Source organism: Dermacentor andersoni, chromosome 10, assembly GCF_023375885.2.
Source record: "Dermacentor andersoni chromosome 10, qqDerAnde1_hic_scaffold, whole genome shotgun sequence".
NCBI lineage: Eukaryota > Metazoa > Arthropoda > Arachnida > Ixodida > Ixodidae > Dermacentor > Dermacentor andersoni.
Window position 1 is genome coordinate 88597262 of NC_092823.1, and position 21430 is coordinate 88618691.

Below are 21430 nucleotides of genomic sequence, written 5' to 3' on the forward strand. Positions count from 1 at the left end.
ACTGATCTCCATAACACCGTAAGTACGCAAACCGATGTCACAGAACACCCTATGCATCATTGTGTGTTCTCCGTCATCGCTTGTTTGCTGTACGCCTACTAATTCTTCATTGCTTCAAGTGTTGTATCCTCCTTTTGTCCTTGTTCTCTTGTGCTTCACTTACAGTATGTCGTTCCGTCAGCTGTAATGCGCATTTGCAAAAGCAATACGTTTGATAAGACGCAGTGGTTATCATAATTTTACTACACATGTATTAAGCTGGCACATATGGTTCAGATACAGATGCCTGTATGCGGACTTGCACGACGTTGATGCGGAGATTAGGATAATTATGACACCCGTAAGGAAGAGGCAGCTGACGGCCGTAGGCTGTTGCGTTCTTTCCGCCAAACTACCCGGCCTGGTTGTGCTGTAAAGATGCTGTACAAAAGTGACACGCGGTGACAGGGAAATCATTATACTTAGCAGCCGACCGTACGTTTTGTAGCTTAGGTCTTCTTTCTTGTGCGCTTGTGCTACCCTTATTAATGAGCCATTTCTTGACATTGTTCTTGACTATGTAACCGCGTTTGTGTGGATGCGTAGACGTGTGCTTTTTGTTGTACTTGTAAAATGCAAATAAAATATTTTCAGGCTTACTCAATCTTTGGTGTCGTGTGCGTTTATTCCAGTCGAGGCCATCGTGCCACCTGGAAACCGCATTCTGTCAGTAGCCCTACACAAAATGCAACAGCTGGAGCGCGGCGGCACAACTCGGCGTAACGGCTGCGTAATAAAGGAAAAACCGCTCGGGATGCCCTTAAAAGTCGGTTCAGAGTGTGCCTTAGCTCGATATGACTCAGCGCTACATGTATTCTGCTGTGCCTCGATCGTGCTCCCGCCAGTTTGATTATGTACATTGTACATGATGATTACATTATGTAGGCGCTGCGTTTGCCACACAGCAACTAAACTGGCGGGAGCACGATCGAGGCGCAGCAGCCAGAAACACAGTAAAGCCACAGAACACCTAGTAAAGCGTGTGCAAAACCCCGTTTCCGTTTCCTGTTGTACAGCGCCACCTGTGGTCACATAGTTTAGTTCAGGACGCCACCGCTACGCTTATTTCCGTAGCACTGTGGAAGGTACAGTTTCCCTTCTCTAAGTTTGTATAGGTGTTCTGTGGTATCAGCGGCCAACATTGTTGACACCGCCACAACATTGTTGCCCAGATAATCCACCTGCCCATTTCTATGGGCCGTCGCCATATTTAGTTAAGAATAAATTGTTTTCGTGTGACTGTCGCCCTCCGTTTGGGTCTTCGTCCATAACAAACCCGCCAGGCGTTCACAAGGAGAAAGATTTCTAGCATACCTATTCCTGACTACAAGCCTAGACAACAGATCCAGCGGTATAGGTTATTCCCTGGGGCCACGCGACTGCGTAAATACACAGTGGCTACCCGCCGTCCCGGGCTAGTGCCTCCTCTTAACGCCCGATGCACCGCACAAAGGACACCAAATAGTAATTCTAACTGGCCGCGGCTAGTCAAAGTAGGCTTACATACAAAGGGTGTTTTTTTTTAATCCTAACAGAATTTTTGAAAATTGCCTATTTCTTATAGCATGAATGTAGGTATTGAGCTAGATTGTGCAATATTGCCGACAATACCTACACTGGAAATAAAGATGCATGTTTCAATATTTCAGATCAAACTCAAGAATAACCTGTTTGGCTAATTTTATTAGCGCAGAAGTTGCAATGCACAAATAGAACCAAGTCTTTTCAGAAAGCATATCCTCTTACGAGGAATTGTGAACTCTGAACAAGTTTTGAGTTTGGCATACTCAAAGTTGAACTGTTGTTCTAGTTTTTCGCTTTACCAAAGGCCGTTTTGTGCACTGCAGCCCAAAATTACTGGGATACCCATGCCGTTTGCCATAAATTTTGCAAACGCATATCTTCAATTTTGTGTTATCCTCAGCATTCGCTCTATGTGGATATGACTTTTGATGTCACTGGCTCAATGAACAATCTAATTTAGAAAAATGTTGTAGATTGGCGAGATATTCATTTTGAAGTTATTGTCCAAACATCGTCCGCCGTTGAAGTATTCTAGCTTAAGTAGTAGAATAGGGCTACATGGGTCATACATGATCTTTAAAATCTCTGTTAAGGTGTTCCAAAAAGCACCCGTAACGGAAAAAAAATGGAGCACGGAGCATCTAGACAAATCCATTTTCTGTCGAAACACCCAAACATTGATGCCGCATGACTACAGACTACTCGTTAAGAATAGCAATAACTCTTGACCCTATACGTCTACGCCTAGTTGATGGCCACCATAATTGAAAGAGTCTTCTCCTCAGAAAAAAACGGGATACAGGGAGGGCATTGAGGGTAGGACGGCATGCTTCTCCAGTGAATGTGTGGTTGTCTGCTTCCTCTGCCCTACTACAAACCAAGCGGCTGTTACTTTGTTTTTAGTGCATAGCGATGTCTTGTGCCATCGATCACGACTTCATGACAAGGTTTCGCATGCTGGAAGGCGTCCCTAAATTTATCACTGGAGCCTCCGCATACTTTGTGCAACCACGTAAGACCTTTGGTGAGACTATATGTCGCAGCTGTAGGTGGCCTACTGCCACTGCCGTCAGTTGCCGACCAGTAAAATATGTAAAACTATGCTCCTGGGCGTGGATTTCCTCTGCTGCTTAGCACAACTCAATGCTTCGGACTCAAACTTGGGCTCATTTGAAATTACAGCACTTGACCGCCGGGCATACTCTCGTAAATTGTGTGATCAGTTGTTTACATTTATTTCTTCCGCATCAAGAATGGAGGTTCACGCAAATCATACACGCAGCTGGAAAACCATGTGCGTGGCTAAAGCATGGTGAAAATTTTCTTTTGCCGATGGGTATCCAGCGGAGGCCATCAAACCAGGAAACATGAAATCAGGAACACATTTCTGAAAATGAAAAACGCTTCTTTTTGAATGACACTTTTAGTAAAAATCAATGTAAGGGCAGTGCGCAGCTGTGGCATAAACTCAGCGCATTGCGTAACGACACACCATTCTTACCGGCACTCATGGAGCTAATTTTTCTAGGCCACCACGTGTGTGAAATCTCAACTTTCAGATGAATTTAGTGAGTTTCTTCAAGATATGAAGATGGCGCAAAATCCCAGTTTTGCCAAATAAGCTACAGAATAAAATCCCCTCAGCAGGTACTTCTAACGAACATTTTCGAGGCGGCACTACGTGCTATATTCAATTCATTCAGAAACAGCAAAGCACAGGATATTCAGGAGATTGAAATTGCACTGGCTAAACATGTAATTAAATTTAGCATCATCTGTTGCCTACATGTATGGCCTTCACTATGGAGAGCTTGTTTCCAAAAAGTAATGGAAATAGCTAAGGTCAGCATGCAATTTAAAAGTAGTGACAAATAGGACATGACCATTCGGAGGCGAAATTTTTTTCAAGTTTTTTCTGAAAGCTTCATGAAAGTTAATAACAAATGGCTGATGATGTTTTGCATTATGTTAGAGGTGATTAGTCCACCGCAGTTTGGCTTTTTATCAAATAGGTCCACAGAAACTGGTCTGCTAAAACAAAACCAAAGAATCATTGATGCCTTCCAAATTGCATTTAGAAGTTATTGAAAGGCGTTAGGCTGCATCAACCACAAAACACTGCTGAGAAATTTGGAATTATGTGGCATTCGGAGAATGACAGCTCACACCCTAAAAACTTACCTACACTATAGTTGTCATTTTGTACCAGTAGGGAAACAAATTCCTACTTTGCCATAGGACTGCCACAAGAAAGCATTCTGCCACTATTGCAGTTGATCATACATGTTATTGACATAAAAGCTATTAGTGAAAAACCGAATTACATTTTCTAAGCCAATCGCACCAGCCTCCTATGTAAAAATAGCAGCATGCAGCACCTCGTCCCAGTTATCTACAAACACAATCGGAAATCTTAATGTAAAAAGAGCAGCCGCTTGTTTGTTTTTTAATTAGTAAAAAATGGGAGGATGCTTAAGCTCCACCTTTGAAAGTGGACTGCAATAGCGTTATCACATCCCGTTTACGCTGACACTGCATATTCTGTGACTCGGGGCCCAACAATATACAATGGCCGGTCAATCCCGGCGGCAGCCCAGGCCAGATGAATGGCCCATAACCCCGTAATGCAGAGTCTAAATGAGGTTACTCATCAATGGCTCACACTATTGCAAGCAAGGAAAAAGGCATTTGTGTTTGGGTTTCAGTGCAGCAAAGGAGTTTTCTCGTATGTTCAAGTTGTTTTCTAGTAAAATCAAATTACAATTCGACGTTGTCATGACTGTACGTTGTGTGTAAGTACTTTACAAATTTCTGACGCATTTTACGTTGAGAAATTGAAGGTTTTAATTAACTCCATTTGATGGCCTGCGTTGTTGTGGTTTGGGATAACGTGTTTTAGCAGAATGCTGTGGACGCCGCATTTTCTGTCACACGGAGCCCTTAGCGTTCTAACGTTAAAAACACAATAAACTATTATCCATAGAAACTGGACAGACCTATGATTGCTACCATGACCAGGGACATAATATAAACATCATGAGCCTTTCCACTCTGTGAAGGTGGGTGAGCAGCGAACCTATTTAGCACACGACACAGAGCTTACACAGAATTTTGAACAAAGGTACGAACGTATTTATTGTCCTGATCGGTGGTCATCGTAACAATAAGTAGGCACACATAATCTCGTATCACCTCAGTCATTGAATGCCTAACCATTTCTATGCCTGCAGAACGAGAAATCTGTCCGCAAATGCATAGTTCATATGCTTTATAGAGCTACTCCCACGTTCTTTTACACATGTTAATATATTGCCAATTTCAAATGGCATTGATAGTCCTGTCACCGATAGGGTGGTGAAATTGGCTTAGAAATTCATGAAAAATTTTAAATTGGCAATAAACGGGATAGAGAAACCGAAATGGGTGGCTTCACGACATGAAGTCATGCTGAGTCCTGCACTACCTTAATGTAAACACGTTTAACGCGCGCTGAAAACGCAGTGCACGTAGCGATAACGCCAAAGAAGCGAAGCTCATGATGCTTCCTGACGACACAGGGAGCTTTTGGAGAGTTTCCGAACTAGACAGCGGCGACTTATGCGACGATTTGAGTGACAGTGGTGGTGTAATCTTTCGCGTCACAAACACAATGTGGTCAGTAGAAAGTCATGAGTCGGAAAAGCAACCAATGTTCAAAATTTATTTTAAGAAAAAAATCAGGTACTTGACGCCTTATAGTTTGCTACTGATAATCACAGCGCAAAAGAGAACATATATTCAAAATTTCGTTAAGATCGGTCGACATCAAAAGATCTCCTGAGATGCTCTTTAAAGGACAACTTCGGCGATTTTGCGATGTTCACTGATCTTAATAAATATGACGAGGATATTATGAGGACAATGAAAGGGAAATTCTGAATTGCTGACAGTTATGTAACGACGACAGCGCGGCGATTACGGCATCAGGACAAAGGCATGACGACGATAGTGTGACGATGAACGTTATGATGAAAACCGGGTGAGGAACTGGAATAATGATGCCGGGACAGACAGTATGTCGACGACAACGTATGTGCGGCAACGACAGCCTGACGGCGATAAATGACGACGACGGCACGACGACGACTGCGCAATCACGATTAAAGGACGACAGCACAATTAAGTTAGAATGACAAAGAAAAAACACCTTCCATAGAACAACAATGGCAGTATCACTACGACGGCATGACGACAGCGGAATGACGTTTCTGCCCTGATTTCAAAGATAAAACGACCGCATGACAATGATGGCATCATAACCATAGTATAATGATGGCTGCGTAACCAGGACGGCTTCCTTATCATGGCATTACAAGACCCAGATGTCCAATAAGTTCACGACGACGGAAAGACCGCGATGGCATGACTACGACTGTTGCCGAAGGTGTTATGCAACTCGGCCCCTTGCTCTCGGTGTAGAACGGTTGACGATGGCGGCATGACGAGAATGCGATGACGAAGCTGACATGACGACCACAGAACGGCGACGGCTGCATCAACACCACGACCGCATGCCTAGTGGTCCAATCTTGTAGAAAACTTGGGTTACTGCTTTGGTGTAAGGGGGTAGGTACGTAGATAGATAGAGAGATGATGACGCTATAAGTATTACTAAGAAGCAAGTCTGTTTCATTCACGTCGATACTTTGTCCTGAACGCAATGAAGCAACGTTCAGTAGTTTGTTTCACCTTCCTGTAGTAAGCTATTCTGTCTTAAGTCACAAGGGGGGCTATGACCTTGCTTTGGCAATACTTTCGTATTGCTAGCATGCGTGTAGTCGTCTATCACCCCCTCTAACGTCGGTGTGTTCGGCAGCGTCGACACTGTAGCTACGAAGGGGCGACGCAGAGATTAGAGCCACTAATAGCGCGAAATAATTGTTTAACTGAACTGTTTGGGATCTTGTTTACTTGTGCGTTATGTGCCGCTGCACGTAGTCGTATTAATCTGTAGACAGCACCTACCGTTGGCTTCTTCGCCCTCATGCTAGCACATACAATTGCCATGGTACTCCATGCATATTCAAGCGCATATTCATCTTCTTCGCTTACTTCAGCACCGCTCTCATAACGCAATTTTCTACGAGGACTTAGGACCGACAAGAACTATGTATCATTTGAAATAAGGAGCTGCTTTGTTTTAAAGCCAAAGTCCATTTTTATTTCTAGCGCACCTTTAGACACCACTGAAATGCACCGATAGCGTCGTCAATCTAGACTATCTGGCTGTCTAAATGTATTCATTGTAAGTGTCATTAAAGCTGGCCTCTGAATCATGCCTCTTTTGGAAGCCGGGTGGGATACTGGACCCTGTTAGACGAAGCTTTACTAATTCGTACATGTTCACTCACTTGATATCTTTGAGACTGATTTCAATTCCAGCCATATGACAGTATCCCGTGTCTTGCGACGGTAAAGAAATCATCCAAGGCTTGGACCGTAATTGTTCTTGAAGAGAAGCCAGTCTTCCATGTGCAGTTCTAAATGCCCGAAGTGATAAAAAATGAAACGAAAACAGCAACACATAGCACAATCCAACAGTTTAGGTTCGACCAACATACTGCTTGAATTCAAACATAATGATACCTTTAACTGAAATATAAGACTTACATCGTGTACTTTACAACACATATACTTCACACGGGAATGTATACGGACGAAAACCGCATACATTTATTAGAAGGTCGACCTAAGTCATATATCTAGACGGCTAAAGAGTTCGCCGTCTTCGTACAGCTGAATAACGTCGTACACTTGCGCACCGCACCGTAACCTCGTACTCAAATGGGCTGGCAGAACGGGCTGTGCCAACCCTCAAGCAGGGATTGAAGAAAACGCGGCAAGTGTCGTTACAAACCTGTTTGGCAAGAAACTTGGAGAGTTACCAAAGGATCCCGTTGGCCTGCACAGAAACACCTGCAATGCGGCTGCTGGGCTTCCAGCCGCATTCTAGATTAGACGATTCTGTGGTACCTCTTGCTCCGGTCGAACGTAAGCCATGCTCATGTGCACCCGCTTCTTGTAGACAGAAGATCCTGTGAGGGTACGTAACATTGAACACGGAGAGCCCTGCACACCGGCCACGATCCGGGAAACACAAGGCGCCCGTTTCGTAACGGCAGAGGGCGCTACGGGGGAGAGCGTGCGCCGTCACTTGGAGCAAGTGAAATTGCGACATTCTCAGATTTAGTTGCCCAATTCATCCGTCCGGCTTCCCACCGAAATCCGGTCGGAAAGCACCACGAGCAGTCCAGAACCAGATGACGCACCTGCATCAAGGTCGCCTGCATCTACACGCATACCGACATTAGATGTCACTCGCCTTCTGAGGTGGTCCACTCGGATGCGAAGGCCTGCTCAGCGGTTTTCCCCTTATAGAGGGGGTGGGGAAGAAGGTTGTTCTGACGACACCATGCGTGCAGCGCGCGGCGGCTATCACGCAGTATCTGGTGGCTATCGATTTTCCCTCCCCGTGTTCCCTTCTCCTTACCCTGTTGCCTGGGGCATAAAAATAAAGCTGGCTTTTTCCTTGTTGGCAATAGGACTGCTGACGTCTGGTCCATTCAAGTACCAAAGGTAGATTCATATTATGAAGGTCTTTTCCCGCACTCCCAAGTAATTACGTGAAGTAATGAAGGCCCGTGCCCGCACTATGAGCAGTAGTTATTGCACAATGTTGGTTTTAATTGATGGTACCTTACTAATTATAGGCAGTCATGTGTCTGTATTCTATATTTCTGCGGCTCCTCTACATCTAGTTTGTACGGTGGGGCACACTGTTGTCGGGTTGTTTGCTGGTGCTCAAGTATATCTCTGACAAATTCGGGAACGTCTTTTTCATCGTTGTGCGTACCTCCACCTCAGTTAATAAAGCCTCGAACTACAGTGTTTGCCTGGTCGTTTGCCGAGATACGCTCGTGGCCAGGACGCCATAAAATTGCATGATCTTCTTTCAATGTGTGATCTATGTGCTTAAGGGCGACTTGTGGTATGCTGCCTTGTAGATACATTCTACATGCCACTTGTGAACCGGACATTATTCAAGCTCAGCTGTCTTACTTTTCCTTGTATGCGGCAGTGATTGCGGGTGCCACTGCTTCCGCTGTAGCAGTGCATCTAGTAGGTATCGAGGCTGACGTATGAAGTTTTCTCTGGCGTAAAGTTTGAACTGACACTATTGCATGTCTTGTACTAAATTGTACTAAATCTAGCTACGTCTGTATACGTTACGTCTTGATTATTGTCGAAGCTTTTCTGAAGAGGCTAAGCTCTTGCTTGCCTTCCTACTGTGTAATGTCTTTTTTTTTCGTGTGGCATGGGCTTGGGGAACCATCAGTTAATTTTGCCCTAACAATCTATTGGGGGCTCATGAGGTTATGTCTGAGTAAAACGCGAAGTTCAGGTCGTCCGTTTTCTTTAGCTCTCACGAGAAGCGGTTCATTGCGACATTGAATAGAAGTGGCGAGAGGATGGCACACTGTGATGTGCCTCTGTTAGGCATTAGGAGTTTGGGCGATCGCATGTTTTCCATACATATTGGGACATCACAGCCAGTGAGTATAGAGCTGATTTAATTATGTATCTTAATTCCACAGCCCATTCCTTTGAACTCTTCAATTATGGGGGTGCGAGAGATTGTGTCAAAAGCGCTTTTTAAGTCGAGCGTTCTCTCCCGAATGTTCTCTCCCCCTGTAGGGATGTTTTGCAGCCCGTCATTTCGTAGTCTCATGAATATGTCTTGTAAAAAAGATGTTGTCTGAAGTCGTACATGCTGAGCGGGAGGACTTCCTGTCCTCCGATATAGTTAATATGACTGATAAGAAGAACCTTTTTTGATAAGTATGCGTAAGCGGAAGATTAGAGATACCGGCATGACATTCTGCAGTGTTCCTTCTTTCCCCGGTTTAGGTATTACGATGATAGTCATTTCTTTCTATTGCTTAGGAAATTCTCCCGGTTGCCAGATTTCCTCATTTCAGTATCCGGTTAGTCAGTCTAGTCGCTGATCCTTCATATAGTAATGCTCCTCGTCTCGCGTTGAGCGACGTTTCAATGCTAAACGGCGGCCTACATTTCTTGATTCGTTATCGGTGCATCAACTGTGGCATTGTCCATTCCTGTGTGTTCTCTTTGCTCTCCTCTTTCTCTGATGTGCCTGTATGCGAAGGTTTTGATCAATGTTGCATCATGCCCCTCAAGGGTGTATGGCAGGCTAAATAAATCCCTTCGGTTTAAGCGTTCCTTCATAACAACTACTAATTGAAGCCAAATTAAAATTTGCATAGTTCCGGGGAATGCATATTAGCTATGTACGTCCTTTTGAAAATTTTGGAAAGAACGTTCGAGCAATTACCGGAAATTCGTATCAAATTGTTGCTGGAGCTTTAGTTTTTGATGTACCTTTTCTCAGTTATGAATAAAAGGGTAACTGCCGAAATTGATAGTGCAAAGGAGAAATGGTGACAACACGCGTTCACCGGTTTTGGTTTGGTTTGGTAACCCTCTACGGGGATCGACCTTGAATCGAGCGGCAGTAGTTAAGAAGGGAAGAATACTTAGATATAATTTGGTAATTTAGAAATTATATTAAATGAATACTAATCATTATTGTCAATATTCAGGCTGTATTATTTTAAAATTCGAATTCAATAGTTTCGTGCAGTGATAGTTAGCGACATAAGCGATCATCTACCCTTGTTTTGTGTTACTGATCACTTCACACGCAGACATCATGAAGTTAGCAAATGTCGAGTGAAAAATGGCAAATCGCTTGAAAAATTTTTTTCGCTAGTGGAGGCAATAAATTGGACTAGCGTGTATGATTGCAGTGATCCTAATGATGCTTACGAGGAATTTTACAAGAACTTAAAAGTAAGTCATGATGACGCGTTTCCTTTACAATGTGGCCGAAAGAATATGAAAGCAATAAGAAAACCTTGGATTAACCCTGCACTATACAGAAGATTAAGAGAAAAAACAAGATTTATCACACTTTTGTTAGTACGCGCGATGTAAACCAATTTAAGAAGTTCAAGAAGCTTCGAAATAACCTAACTTCAGATCTAAAGAAAGCAAAAGATAATTATTATGAAAGTTAGTTTCTTCGCCTTCAAACTAATGTAAAAAAGACATTGGAAACAGTAAACAGATTGACAAGCAGAGACAATGCAATAACCAGCGTACAAAAGATTGAGATAAATGGAAATGCGATAGCAGGGCAGTGTTCGGCTGTTCCTAAGTTTCTTCGGTGCTCTGAAGGAGGACATAATCCTCATTATTGGTTTTTGTTATTCCATATCATGTCGGTCCATGTCCGAGGACGAGGGCTGTGCGTTGGGTGTTTTCTGGCAACCTAATGCCTTGTGAATCGCTGTCGTCGGCAGGTCTACCCGGCAAGTCTCGCTGTTTCCCTTTACAGACGTCCCACCTAGTTATGTCATCACTATGTGCTTCCTACCATTCCGCACCATTCCTTCAATATAGGCTATGGCATTCGCAAGCATCGCTGCTTTAGTAGCTTTATTCTACCTGTTGTGGTTCCACACTAACACAGAAAGCAAGTCCTCAATGTCTAGGCATCCATGGCGCAACATGTTCCCAAGTCCTACGAAAAGGACGAGATGACCGTAAGTACAGTCTGCTGTAGCATCAATCCGTCAGCCATCACGGCGGCAATTAGGTGATGTCCTCAGCGAAGTTTCATGTTCGTACGCCACAATTAGGTCAATATATCCCATAAAAAGTTGTGTCGCACACGTGTATGCTTTCGTCTATTGTTTTGAGACGGACTTGTCAACCAAGCAACGGCGACTGTATTTTACTAGTCGTGTGCTGGAGTCACCTTTGTCACTTTCTTCAACGCAAAAAATGAACAAAGCTTTGTCAGTGAACCACCTGCGAATAATAATTTACAGCAATCGTGCCACGTGATGTTGAATGAACTGTCTGTGGCAGAATAAAAAAAAAAAGATCTTTGACTTTTGTGAAATGTCGGTACTTACAACTAGTTCTTCTGCAGTAACACGGAGGGCATCAGTAACGTTGACGTGTTTGTAAAAGAGTGAACTCTGGAATGAAATAATGCAATCAGCACTGTTATATATTTTACGCAAAGAGAACAGCAGCGTTACATTGTTTCAACAGCAAAAACACAATGACACTCGCCAAGAGAAAACCTTCTTGACGTTGAACAATATATTTTCAGGTCACTTTTTGCACCTACTCAAAACGGCAAGGAAACTAAAATTTTTAATTGAATAAGAGGCCAAATAAGGGGCATGCCGAGGATTTCCATAGCGTTGCTTTTCTGAAAGTGTCAGATAATTACTACAAAATGTAAGGAAGAATGGCAAATTCCTAACAGGGTGTAGACGTTCTTTTCTGTACAGGAAGCAAGATCGATGGTGGTCTGCTGAATTATTCTGCGTGATAGCCTGTCGAAAGTGCTTCCGACTGATTAAAATTGCTTTCTCTGACTGGCGTCATTTGCACTCGCCCAGGGCCAGTGTCGCAGATGCAGCTCGTTTAATCAGTGCCAATTGTAATGCAGCAAGAACCAAATGCCACTTGGCTCCTCCTGTCATAAAAACGCCGAAACGATTTCGCTGATTTTAATACTAATTATGAAAGCACTCATCGAATTGCATATCGCACTTGTGATCAGCCACTTCTTATTCTACGGCGATTTCGTACTCCTGATACGGGTTCCTGAGCACTCCAATGTCTTCCATGTTAAAGCGCAGGGCAAACAACCATGACCAAGAAAGAACCATGCAGAGAGCTCTTGGTTCTCGCTGTTCGCATGACCCGTTACCATTAATGAACACTTATTCGCTCAACTTTACTATCCTAATACATAAAGTTGCTTGTCGGATGGTTGTAGAGACGAACTGTCATTTTATTGGTGTTGCTATAAGCCAAATTATCGATTCATGCACTTAAGTGAACTTCACTTTGGAGGACGCTTAAGCTTCGCCTTCAAGGGCGAAACCCGTCAGCATTGAAAGATCCCTGAGTGCTTCTCACGCTTCCCGGCAACTGCAGCTTATGTAACCCTAATGTTTACCAGGAAACGCTGGCGGCAAACGCTGTGCACGAAGCAAATCTTTGCGGATACTTTCTTTATTTTTTTGATCGTGCGTAACAAACCGAATTTTCCGCGCCAATGCAAACGCAGCTGGAAAACGCTATCGCGTTAAAAGGTTTTTTTTTTTGTTTGAGCTACCGCGTAACAGACTTATGTTTTCTCGTATTCAAGCTAGAATCCGACGCTACCATATCTGTAGGTTTTCTGTAAGTCGCACTTCATTTTTCTTCTGACGCGTTTTGCTTAAAGAACATCAAATATTTCACTAATTCTTGCGCTACACGGAGGACCTGTGTGGTGGGATATGCGTGGTTCGGAATTATTATTCCAGAAACAATGGTTGACGCTGGACGCGGGACGCCGGATACCGACGCCAACGCCGGATTTTATCCGGCACGGGGCCCTTGACGCTATCACGTTAAATATGATTGCGTCCTTCAGTTTGCTGGTCTGTGCCATGGATAATGTTTTACTATTATAGTTATAAAAATGTTAATGTATGTGACAGCGACCCAAATCTACACCTATCGATGCGAGAGGCAGTAACTAAAAAGTAACTCGTTATTTCACCGAAGCTTTTGAAAGCGAAAGCTATCAAAGTCTAATAAATGCTGTTTTAGTGTCGTCTGTCGCAGCCATCATAATGTTTAGTTTCGACAAAAAGGTAATAAAAAAGGCTCCAGTGCGGTTATCAAAGTGTTCCAATTGTCTCCTAAGAGTCAGGCGGTTATCCATTGGACAAGCCAAGCATCCTTTATACATCCATAAAAGTGTTAAAATATTTAGTGTGGTGTGCGACCAATAAAAATGGAAGTCTGGTCGAAAACAGCGCAGTCATGGCTCGTGTAAGGAGGTTGAACTTCGCAGGGATAGGATGTACCTGGCCTGTGCATCCCGTAGAAGATCCAATAAATTTGTGATGGTATTGCCGATTACATTGATAAACAAGGCTAAATATAGCTAGATAAATTGCCTTGAATTTGTCACACATATTGCGTCACCAGATATTGTATGTAATAAGGCACATGACATGTCCGATTAGCGTCAATTATCTTACGCGCATTGGTGCGCATTGATTTCGTAGTTCGTCGCTTATGACATTACATAGGGTTCACCGTTTCGTAAATCGTTACCAGGCTTTGTCTATTAAGTGTAACCCCTTCTATTATAACAAATAACATTAATAACAAACAAAACAAAGAAACACCTACTGCGTTGTTATTTGTTTATTCTTTCGCTATTTGGATCTTCTACGATCTTCTCCTGCTCATACGCTTTCTTTTGGTCCTACACATATCTTGTCATTTATAGTAGTAGTGGCGTGGTTTTGCATCCTTGAATGATTACGCGCAAGACGCGTTATACATTTTGTAGTTTTCCTCTCTTATATGCCTAGATCAGCACGTACTATTCTTTCGAACAAAGTTTAAGCAAATTCATTTTTGTGTGAAAACTTGAAGTTTACCCAGGTTACTTCACCAGCGTAAATTTTTTTCTGAATGGTGTTCTTCACACTTTGATTCCTATGTGCGGAGTGTAAATTTTCAACTGCAGACATTTCTTTTTTTTTCATATTTGGAAACATAAATTTTACCTTATTATCAAATCCGGTGATAAAGCACTCGAGAACCTGGAAAGAAACGATAATTTGCGGTATCAAGTTGGAAATCAACGAAATTTTAAAATTTTTAGAGATCGGAGTCATGCTTTACGACAAGGCAGAAATTTCACCCAAAGTTACAATAATACAAAAGAGCAATGTTTGATTCTGCAGCCTCATAAATTACTAACAAATATAATTTTTTTACACGATGGCACTTTTTTGTCCGGGAAGCTTTCTTAAGGTTTATTAAAGGTGGATAAACAATTTTCAGGAAATTACTCCGAAAAAGACTGTTCTCTACCGGACTTCGTATTTCTATTTTAAAGTATTTCCATAAAGGCACATGTTAATTCCTGATTTTATATGGAACGAAAGCATCAGTGTTTCTGAGGTATTACAGGTGTATTTTGCTTACCACGTATAATGGAGAACTCAACATAGTGAAAAGAGCGCCTTCCGCCATGCTTTGCGACCATACCATTGCTTTGTACTGCACGATAACCATGTGCACTCCAGCGTCGATTTGGTATGACGTGCCTCCTTGCCCTATTTTTTATTGGAGATCGCTTTCACACAACTAGCTTAGTTTGTTTTTTGACGGTACTGGCGCACTTGCTAAATCCATACCCTAATGAAATTTACAGCCTTCACCTGCGTAAGACGCGCTCATCTTCGCGATTCATTCAGTCTCCAAAATGCTTTAGTTTACATTTATATAAGTTGTGGAAATATTTGCGTACTTATTTGTGTGTTTCACGTGACTGTCTCCCATCGGCGAAAATATGTTACAAAATGTTCACTCATTTAAATACGAGCCTTCGTGTATCGAAATTTTCTCGAATATGGTCGCCGATTCTTACTGTTTGTGTACTCGCTGAACCTTGCGTAAACGTACTGCATACTCGGATCGAATAGTGACATACTTTCTAGAACGCAATCGAGCACGAACGATTGTACCACAATTTCAGACGAGCCCAGTAGAAATAACCTGGGTGCTTCACCCGCCAGTCTGACTTCGACGATCTACGACTGTGATTGCCATTAGTGCTGTGCTAGATTATTGCTCGCATATTTCTGGGTACATGCTCACCCAATGAAGACTTTGGTCACAGGGTTGCTACGGTTTCGCACATCACCACCTCCGCAACGTGACTTATTACATCACACAAAATATTCTTGAATTAAGAATTCAATACAAGGTTCTGGGCAACACTTCTCTAAAGAGGATTATCGCGTTTTCTTACTGGTATTATAGTAAGGGAGACTCGTATGCTAAATTTTGCGCCATATTTGGCGCCGTCGGAATTTTGTAACGCGAATGAACAATGTTTGAAAATGAGGGCCATACCGGCTGAACGTTACCATCCAGGGCTGTGTGCCTGCATGAGTTGTAGTGGTTGCAGGTGAGGGCGATAAGCTGCAGAGCAATGATCACACACGTGTTCAGGTCTCTAGATTGCAGCGAATTTCTTTAGGCAACACGCTGTGACATTGTGTGTCGACGCTATTCTTAGTTAGTGAGTATAAATGCAGCGCTACGGTGTTTCACAGCATAAAGTTGAACGACACACACCCACGCACAGGTATTGTACGGCATTACGTAGGGTACTTTTTGGTAGGTGCTCCAAATTTTTAAAAAGAGCCTGTGGAAGATGGCACAATTCTAACCCTTGATGTCAAATACTCGATGAGCTGGTCATTACTTCTACGAGAAATAAAAGTCATAATTGGTTATAACTCAGAATTGCTGTAATTAAGCTTATTTAGTTATTCGCGGCCCACATTTCAATCTGAATATGAGGTAGTGGATATGCAAGGCATATAACCTTGGAACTAATTCTCTGGCGGGCAGCAACTACGATAATTGTGCCGTCAAACTTGCTGTAATATGCGATATTGTTGTAATTATCTTTTTTTAACCGCTGTTTTATGCATTCAACCATGAATGAAACTGGAACACCAATGCATGTCGTCGGACACAGTAAAGATGAATAATGCAAAAGTGGTATAATCTTGAGAATATGTATTAAGTATATTTGCCTTGAATGCTGGCGCTACACTTTCTAGATTGGCATTAGAGCCGTAAATTAAGTAACTATCCAAGTAATGACCGTACGTGAAGACCGTCACAATAAGTTTTTTACGACATGCGTTAAATTTTCGCTGTCTGTCCCAGAATATGTCTATATTTGGTGCAGCTGAAAAACGTCCTGTATAAGCAAATATTGCGAGCGAGGTGCGGCAGGAGGACAAGCCAATGCTTCCACATTTAATGTAACGTAATCAAATACATGAGTAGAATAAGCGTGTGGGCATTGCGATGATGGGCCTATACACAGGGAAGTTGATAAGGTAAAGTAAATACATCTTAAATCTATTGCTTAATTCACTTACAATGTTTTTACATATAATAGTAAACTGACAAGAGAGGCAGACTGTAGCACAGCCATGTTACGTGCTTTCTGTACAGGAGCATTGAACAAATACCACATGCTTTCAGAGGAGGTCATTGGGATACATTGTACACTCCACGTAAGCTTGTCGAAAAGCTAACGACTTCGATTCAAGCTACAAAGTTATTGAAACTTTTAAACATATGCACAATGTCTTGATATGCAACTTTTTTGTAAAGTCTCGATCAGGAAAAAATAAACCTCCCTACAAGTATATGAAACGAAATTTACACTTACAACATTATTATTGTTAGCCTGTGTAAAATGCATCTCAGGTATACCAAATTGGGGTCCTTGGTCTGCTGTTGTTATTGCATAACCTGCTACAATTAGATTTGTTGACCAAATTAGCACTCATAATGAATTTGCAAAAATGCTGGAACCCACATATTAAAAATCCCTTTTAGGGTAATTTCAACACTAGAACGAACTATCATCAAGCGAATCCGAGCCGCAACGTGAGGAAAGGTGACTTGACGAGTATATTTAGAAAAGCAATTTCGTAATGAGTACATACACACCTTTCGTAGCATGTCTGATCGAATATTCTTGACGTACGCTAATATCTCTTTTGCGCACGACCGCGCAACATCTCCGAACATAGCTTTCGCTCGCAATAGACGTGGCCCAAAAGCTGTACGGACGATGCAATGTGCACAAAATCATGAAATTAGGTCATTGCGGCATACGCATTGCAGGTTAAAAGAAAATGACACGGCAGAAGAATAAATTTCCAATGTAGGAATGATCATTATCAGCAGAGCTCTGTTGAAATGTAATATTCTCTAACAGTGCAAACGTAACTCAATGAAATACATTACATAATTCTGGCTTTTACCTAATAAGTGAAAACATGGTCACCGCCATGTGCCCTGAGTACATGCAATGAAGTTTCACCTCGCTCTCTTCAAATATAATAAACTACATTTATTCCGTAGAAAAGATGCGTGATCTTTTACAGAAATAACAAAAACGTAGAAGAAACTACGGATTGCAAGGCAGGCGCCGCCACACCCAATACATATGATTTTGCCATATAATTTATCGTATCAGATGCAACAAGGTGTGTGTTCAAAACAAACATTTCATAAACAAACAGAGCAAGGAATTCTAGGGAATTCCTGGAAAGGAAATTTAAAGATACTACACAGATCTTCTCTACAACTACGCAACAATTTAACACTTTCGTGCAGGGTCCGTAGCAGTATAAAAATTATTTCCCAGGGTAGATATACCTTTTTTGCTTGCGGATTTTTCTCTGACCTATATGCTTACAGCAATACGGCCAATCGAAGAGAACATTATATTTATATTTTTACGCTGAAAGCTCTTGCAATCATAATTGGTTCTTCTAGCTCGAAGACCGCAATGTGCCATCTCTAGAACACAAATTTCAATGTGGTATCTCTCCAATTAGCAGAATAAGAAGAATGGTGGTAAAGTGCAACATAGACGCATATGAGGTTCTTATGTAGCGACTTTTTGGAACAAAACATGTTAAATCTTGCACAGCCATGTGAAAATGAAAGACACGATTTTATGACGGTCTATGCGGGCGCCGTCCATTCCAAGTGAAACTAGAAAATGTTTGTTGAAATGTCCGTGTTTCTTTAAACTAAATAGGATTTCTTTTCCCATGACGACAAACGCAAGCAAGTTGGGCAGGCTAAAATAGGATGTTCAGCATTGGGATTGAACCACAAAGGCCACCTCCCTCTTTTGGCTGTAGCTTAATAAACAACTCATTGCTACTATCTGAGGGTATCCTTGACGAAAATAATTAAGAACGAAGGTGCTGGAGTAGCAGCTTACACGTAGCCATTTCTCACTCTAGGAATCTGTGCGCATATTATTTGGGGAATGAAGATATTAAAGAGAACGTAACGAATTCCAAGAACTTGTCTTTCGTAAGGGATCCTGGCCATTGGTCGATCGCATGGACTACGTACTCTCTAGCGTAAGGGTGGGCTGTATTTCTTCACTTCGAATAATTCCAGCACAACACATTTTTTGCGATGCGGGCCACGAGAAAGTGTGTGTGGTGGGGGGGGGGAGGGGGTATTATATAAGCGTTCACGTAGTGGACATTTCCTTTTCGTCTGTCGCTGAAGTGCTGACTTGCTTGGAGTACCTGTATCTTTTTCCCTGGTACTTTATCCTAGCTAAACAGAAGTTCAGGAGCCAATGAATGCGACATGTTCAGTAGCTAGGCACTTACAGAATACCCTCAAGAAGAAATGAACTACGTTTTGAAGGTTGGATACACGACTAAATTCGCCGTATAAAGTTGAATGCTGTGTTGAGCGGCCCAAACCTCGAGGCGGCCAGGCCGCATGCATCAGTACGGAATAATGTTTTCGTGACCCCGTTTGAACTTTCTTTTATCCAAAGTTGCAGGAAGCTCCTTTGCGTTGGAATGTGCTGAAGTGGACAGCTTCAAGAATTCACTGTGAAAAATAAACAATGCAGGAATGGGAATATTTTATGAAATTAGATTCATTCTTCAGACGTTCTTCTTTAGGTTATATGTGCGTCCGATAGAGGCACATATCAGAAACTGGCTCAGAGATGCTGGATTATTACTCGCCGTGGTAGCGCAGTGGTTTGGAGTTGCGCTGAAAATTCCGAGGACATGGAATGGAAACCCGGCTATGGCGGCCGCATTTACTTGGAGGTGGAATGAAAGAATGCCCGTGTACCATGCATAGGGGGCACTCTGAGTAACTCCACGATGTGAAACTTAACCCGGAGACACCAATGCGTGGTGCCACAGAAGGAAATTATGCTTGTGGATAACTTTACCTTAATTTAGTTCTGATTATTTGGAAGTTGCAACTTACGGCAATGAACAAAAGTGTAAGATTCGACTTCAGTTCATACTTTCTGGTAGTTTACTAGGACTGTTGTAAATTCAGAAGTATAAATCAGGATTGTCTGCAGCAAACATGACTGTTTAAGAAGCCACGTGACTACGATGGAGGTACACAATATATTTACGTTATTGAATGTCTCAGGAGCTGGAGCGCTCTCCTATCCTAAATTTCAATTCAGAAAGTATTAACGTCCAAATCTAGAGAAAAAGATAAACCTCTCAGCTTTTAAAAATATAGCATTTCACTTATGCCATATAAAGAACGCCAGCAATAATACAGCGTCTGGCTGAAAGAATTACTTACGAGGGAGTTGCACATTGCATGCTTTGTCCGGATGTATGATTGACAGCTGTAATATGGCGCTGAGTAAAACGACGATGCCACCATGGAAACGATGCATAGTCCTTAGCGAAGTCTCTAAAGAGAATTCCGGAGATAAAATTGCGTTAGGTATTATTATTTGGGCCCAGTTGCGTTACCGAGACCGGAGAACCCCTCCATAGATTTTAAACAACTCTTAATCTTGTACTTTATCTTCAAAACAAACATGTACGGCAACCTACAACACGCGCAAATAAAACGCTCATTGCAAGCTAATAGAAGTACTTATAGGGAAATTTCAAACCAGTATCGTTTAAAACGGCTGATGCACTAGGCTTGATGGCTACAATTAGGTGTCCAATCCCTCCATATTGGGTAAATTAGCAGACGACATATTTGAATGGATCTGTTTCTGAAGCTGAAAAGCCTAAACAAATGGGAAACTTTCTTACAAAGGTGCGAAAGGCTTTTTGAACCACTCATCAAAACATAACTACATTCTCGTACTGAACGCCGTACTGCATCGCAACACCTCTACTGGAATAGCTGCCTATCCTATGTTTACCTCCGTTTTGAAAGTTCTCTCACAGCAGCGAAGCAACACGCACCAAACGCACGCGATCGCTAGTTACCACAATTGTCAATCACGAAAAGAAAAGAGAAAGGATCACCGACTTCAGCAAAAGTGTATTACCAGGGCGCAGGCTATCAAGTGTTATCATAAAACGCCATTTAAAATTGTGCATTACTTTCTAGTTTTACATTTGATGTAAGCATAAGAATAAAATACCGCTACGCTCTCTGCTGCCTCATTGTCAGACGATCACCGCTGTTTATTCTCTTACCGACTCGGGTGCCCATATTTCCCTAACTCGGCGCGGAATGTTAGGCCCAAGCAATTTGATGCCACATGAATTTCTCTGGTGAAAAATACACTACCATTGATTTCGCGATACAAAAAGTAACGTTGTTCTTTGGTTTTTCTCAGAATATTTATGTCTTATCAAAGTTTATATTCATACGTCCTGCTGAGCAAGTACTGAAATACTATTCTGTCTCCCTTAGTATTTACGCGGTGCGAATTCAAGAGGTTTTTACTCACCAACACCGCTGTAGAGTTTGCGCTCATTGCAGCCTCTGAATGATATCAGTGACTTAAAAGCACTTCCTTTTGGGCTTGTTCGTAGCTGTTCCTTATAAAATATAAAAAAAGCCAAATAAACGGACACACACAAGAGAAGAGATGGGGGCAGGGCTGGCGCCCTGTCCAGTTCTATTCTCTTGTGTGTGTGTCCGTTGATTTGGCGTCCTTATATTTTGTAATGCTATCAGTGGGCTACAATATGTCTGTGCTCGCGCTTATTCGCTGAAAATTAATTACAGCATGTGCCGTCGTTTGTCGACACCATTTTTCAGCTTACAAGGAAAGAAACGGGACGCAGAAAACTAATGGCGCGAGGACCCTGCATCAATACTAACGGTATCACAGGAT

At 42.3% G+C, this 21430-nt stretch overlaps 1 protein-coding gene across 3 annotated transcripts; it reads right to left on the reverse strand.

The window, feature by feature from the left end:
- Positions 1 to 2762: 2762 nt before the first annotated feature.
- LOC126544277 (uncharacterized) lies at positions 2763 to 21201 on the reverse strand. 3 transcript variants are annotated; one of them, XM_055078504.2, is made up of 8 exons: positions 21041 to 21201; positions 19921 to 20034; positions 17266 to 17378; positions 15640 to 15708; positions 14283 to 14318; positions 11604 to 11669; positions 6954 to 7082; positions 2763 to 2950 (listed from the first exon to the last, which is right to left on the reverse strand). In XM_055078504.2, the coding sequence occupies exons 2-7, from the start codon at positions 20015 to 20017 to the stop codon at positions 6975 to 6977; spliced, it is 489 nt and encodes a 162-aa protein (XP_054934479.1). In that variant the 5' UTR covers positions 20018 to 20034; positions 21041 to 21201; the 3' UTR covers positions 2763 to 2950; positions 6954 to 6974. The 3 variants fall into 3 exon arrangements, 2 of the variants coding, with proteins under 2 accessions (XP_054934479.1, XP_054934480.1); XM_055078505.2 differs by having other exon boundaries at positions 2763 to 2966; XR_008615325.2 differs by lacking the exon at positions 15640 to 15708.
- Positions 21202 to 21430: the final 229 nt, after the last annotated feature.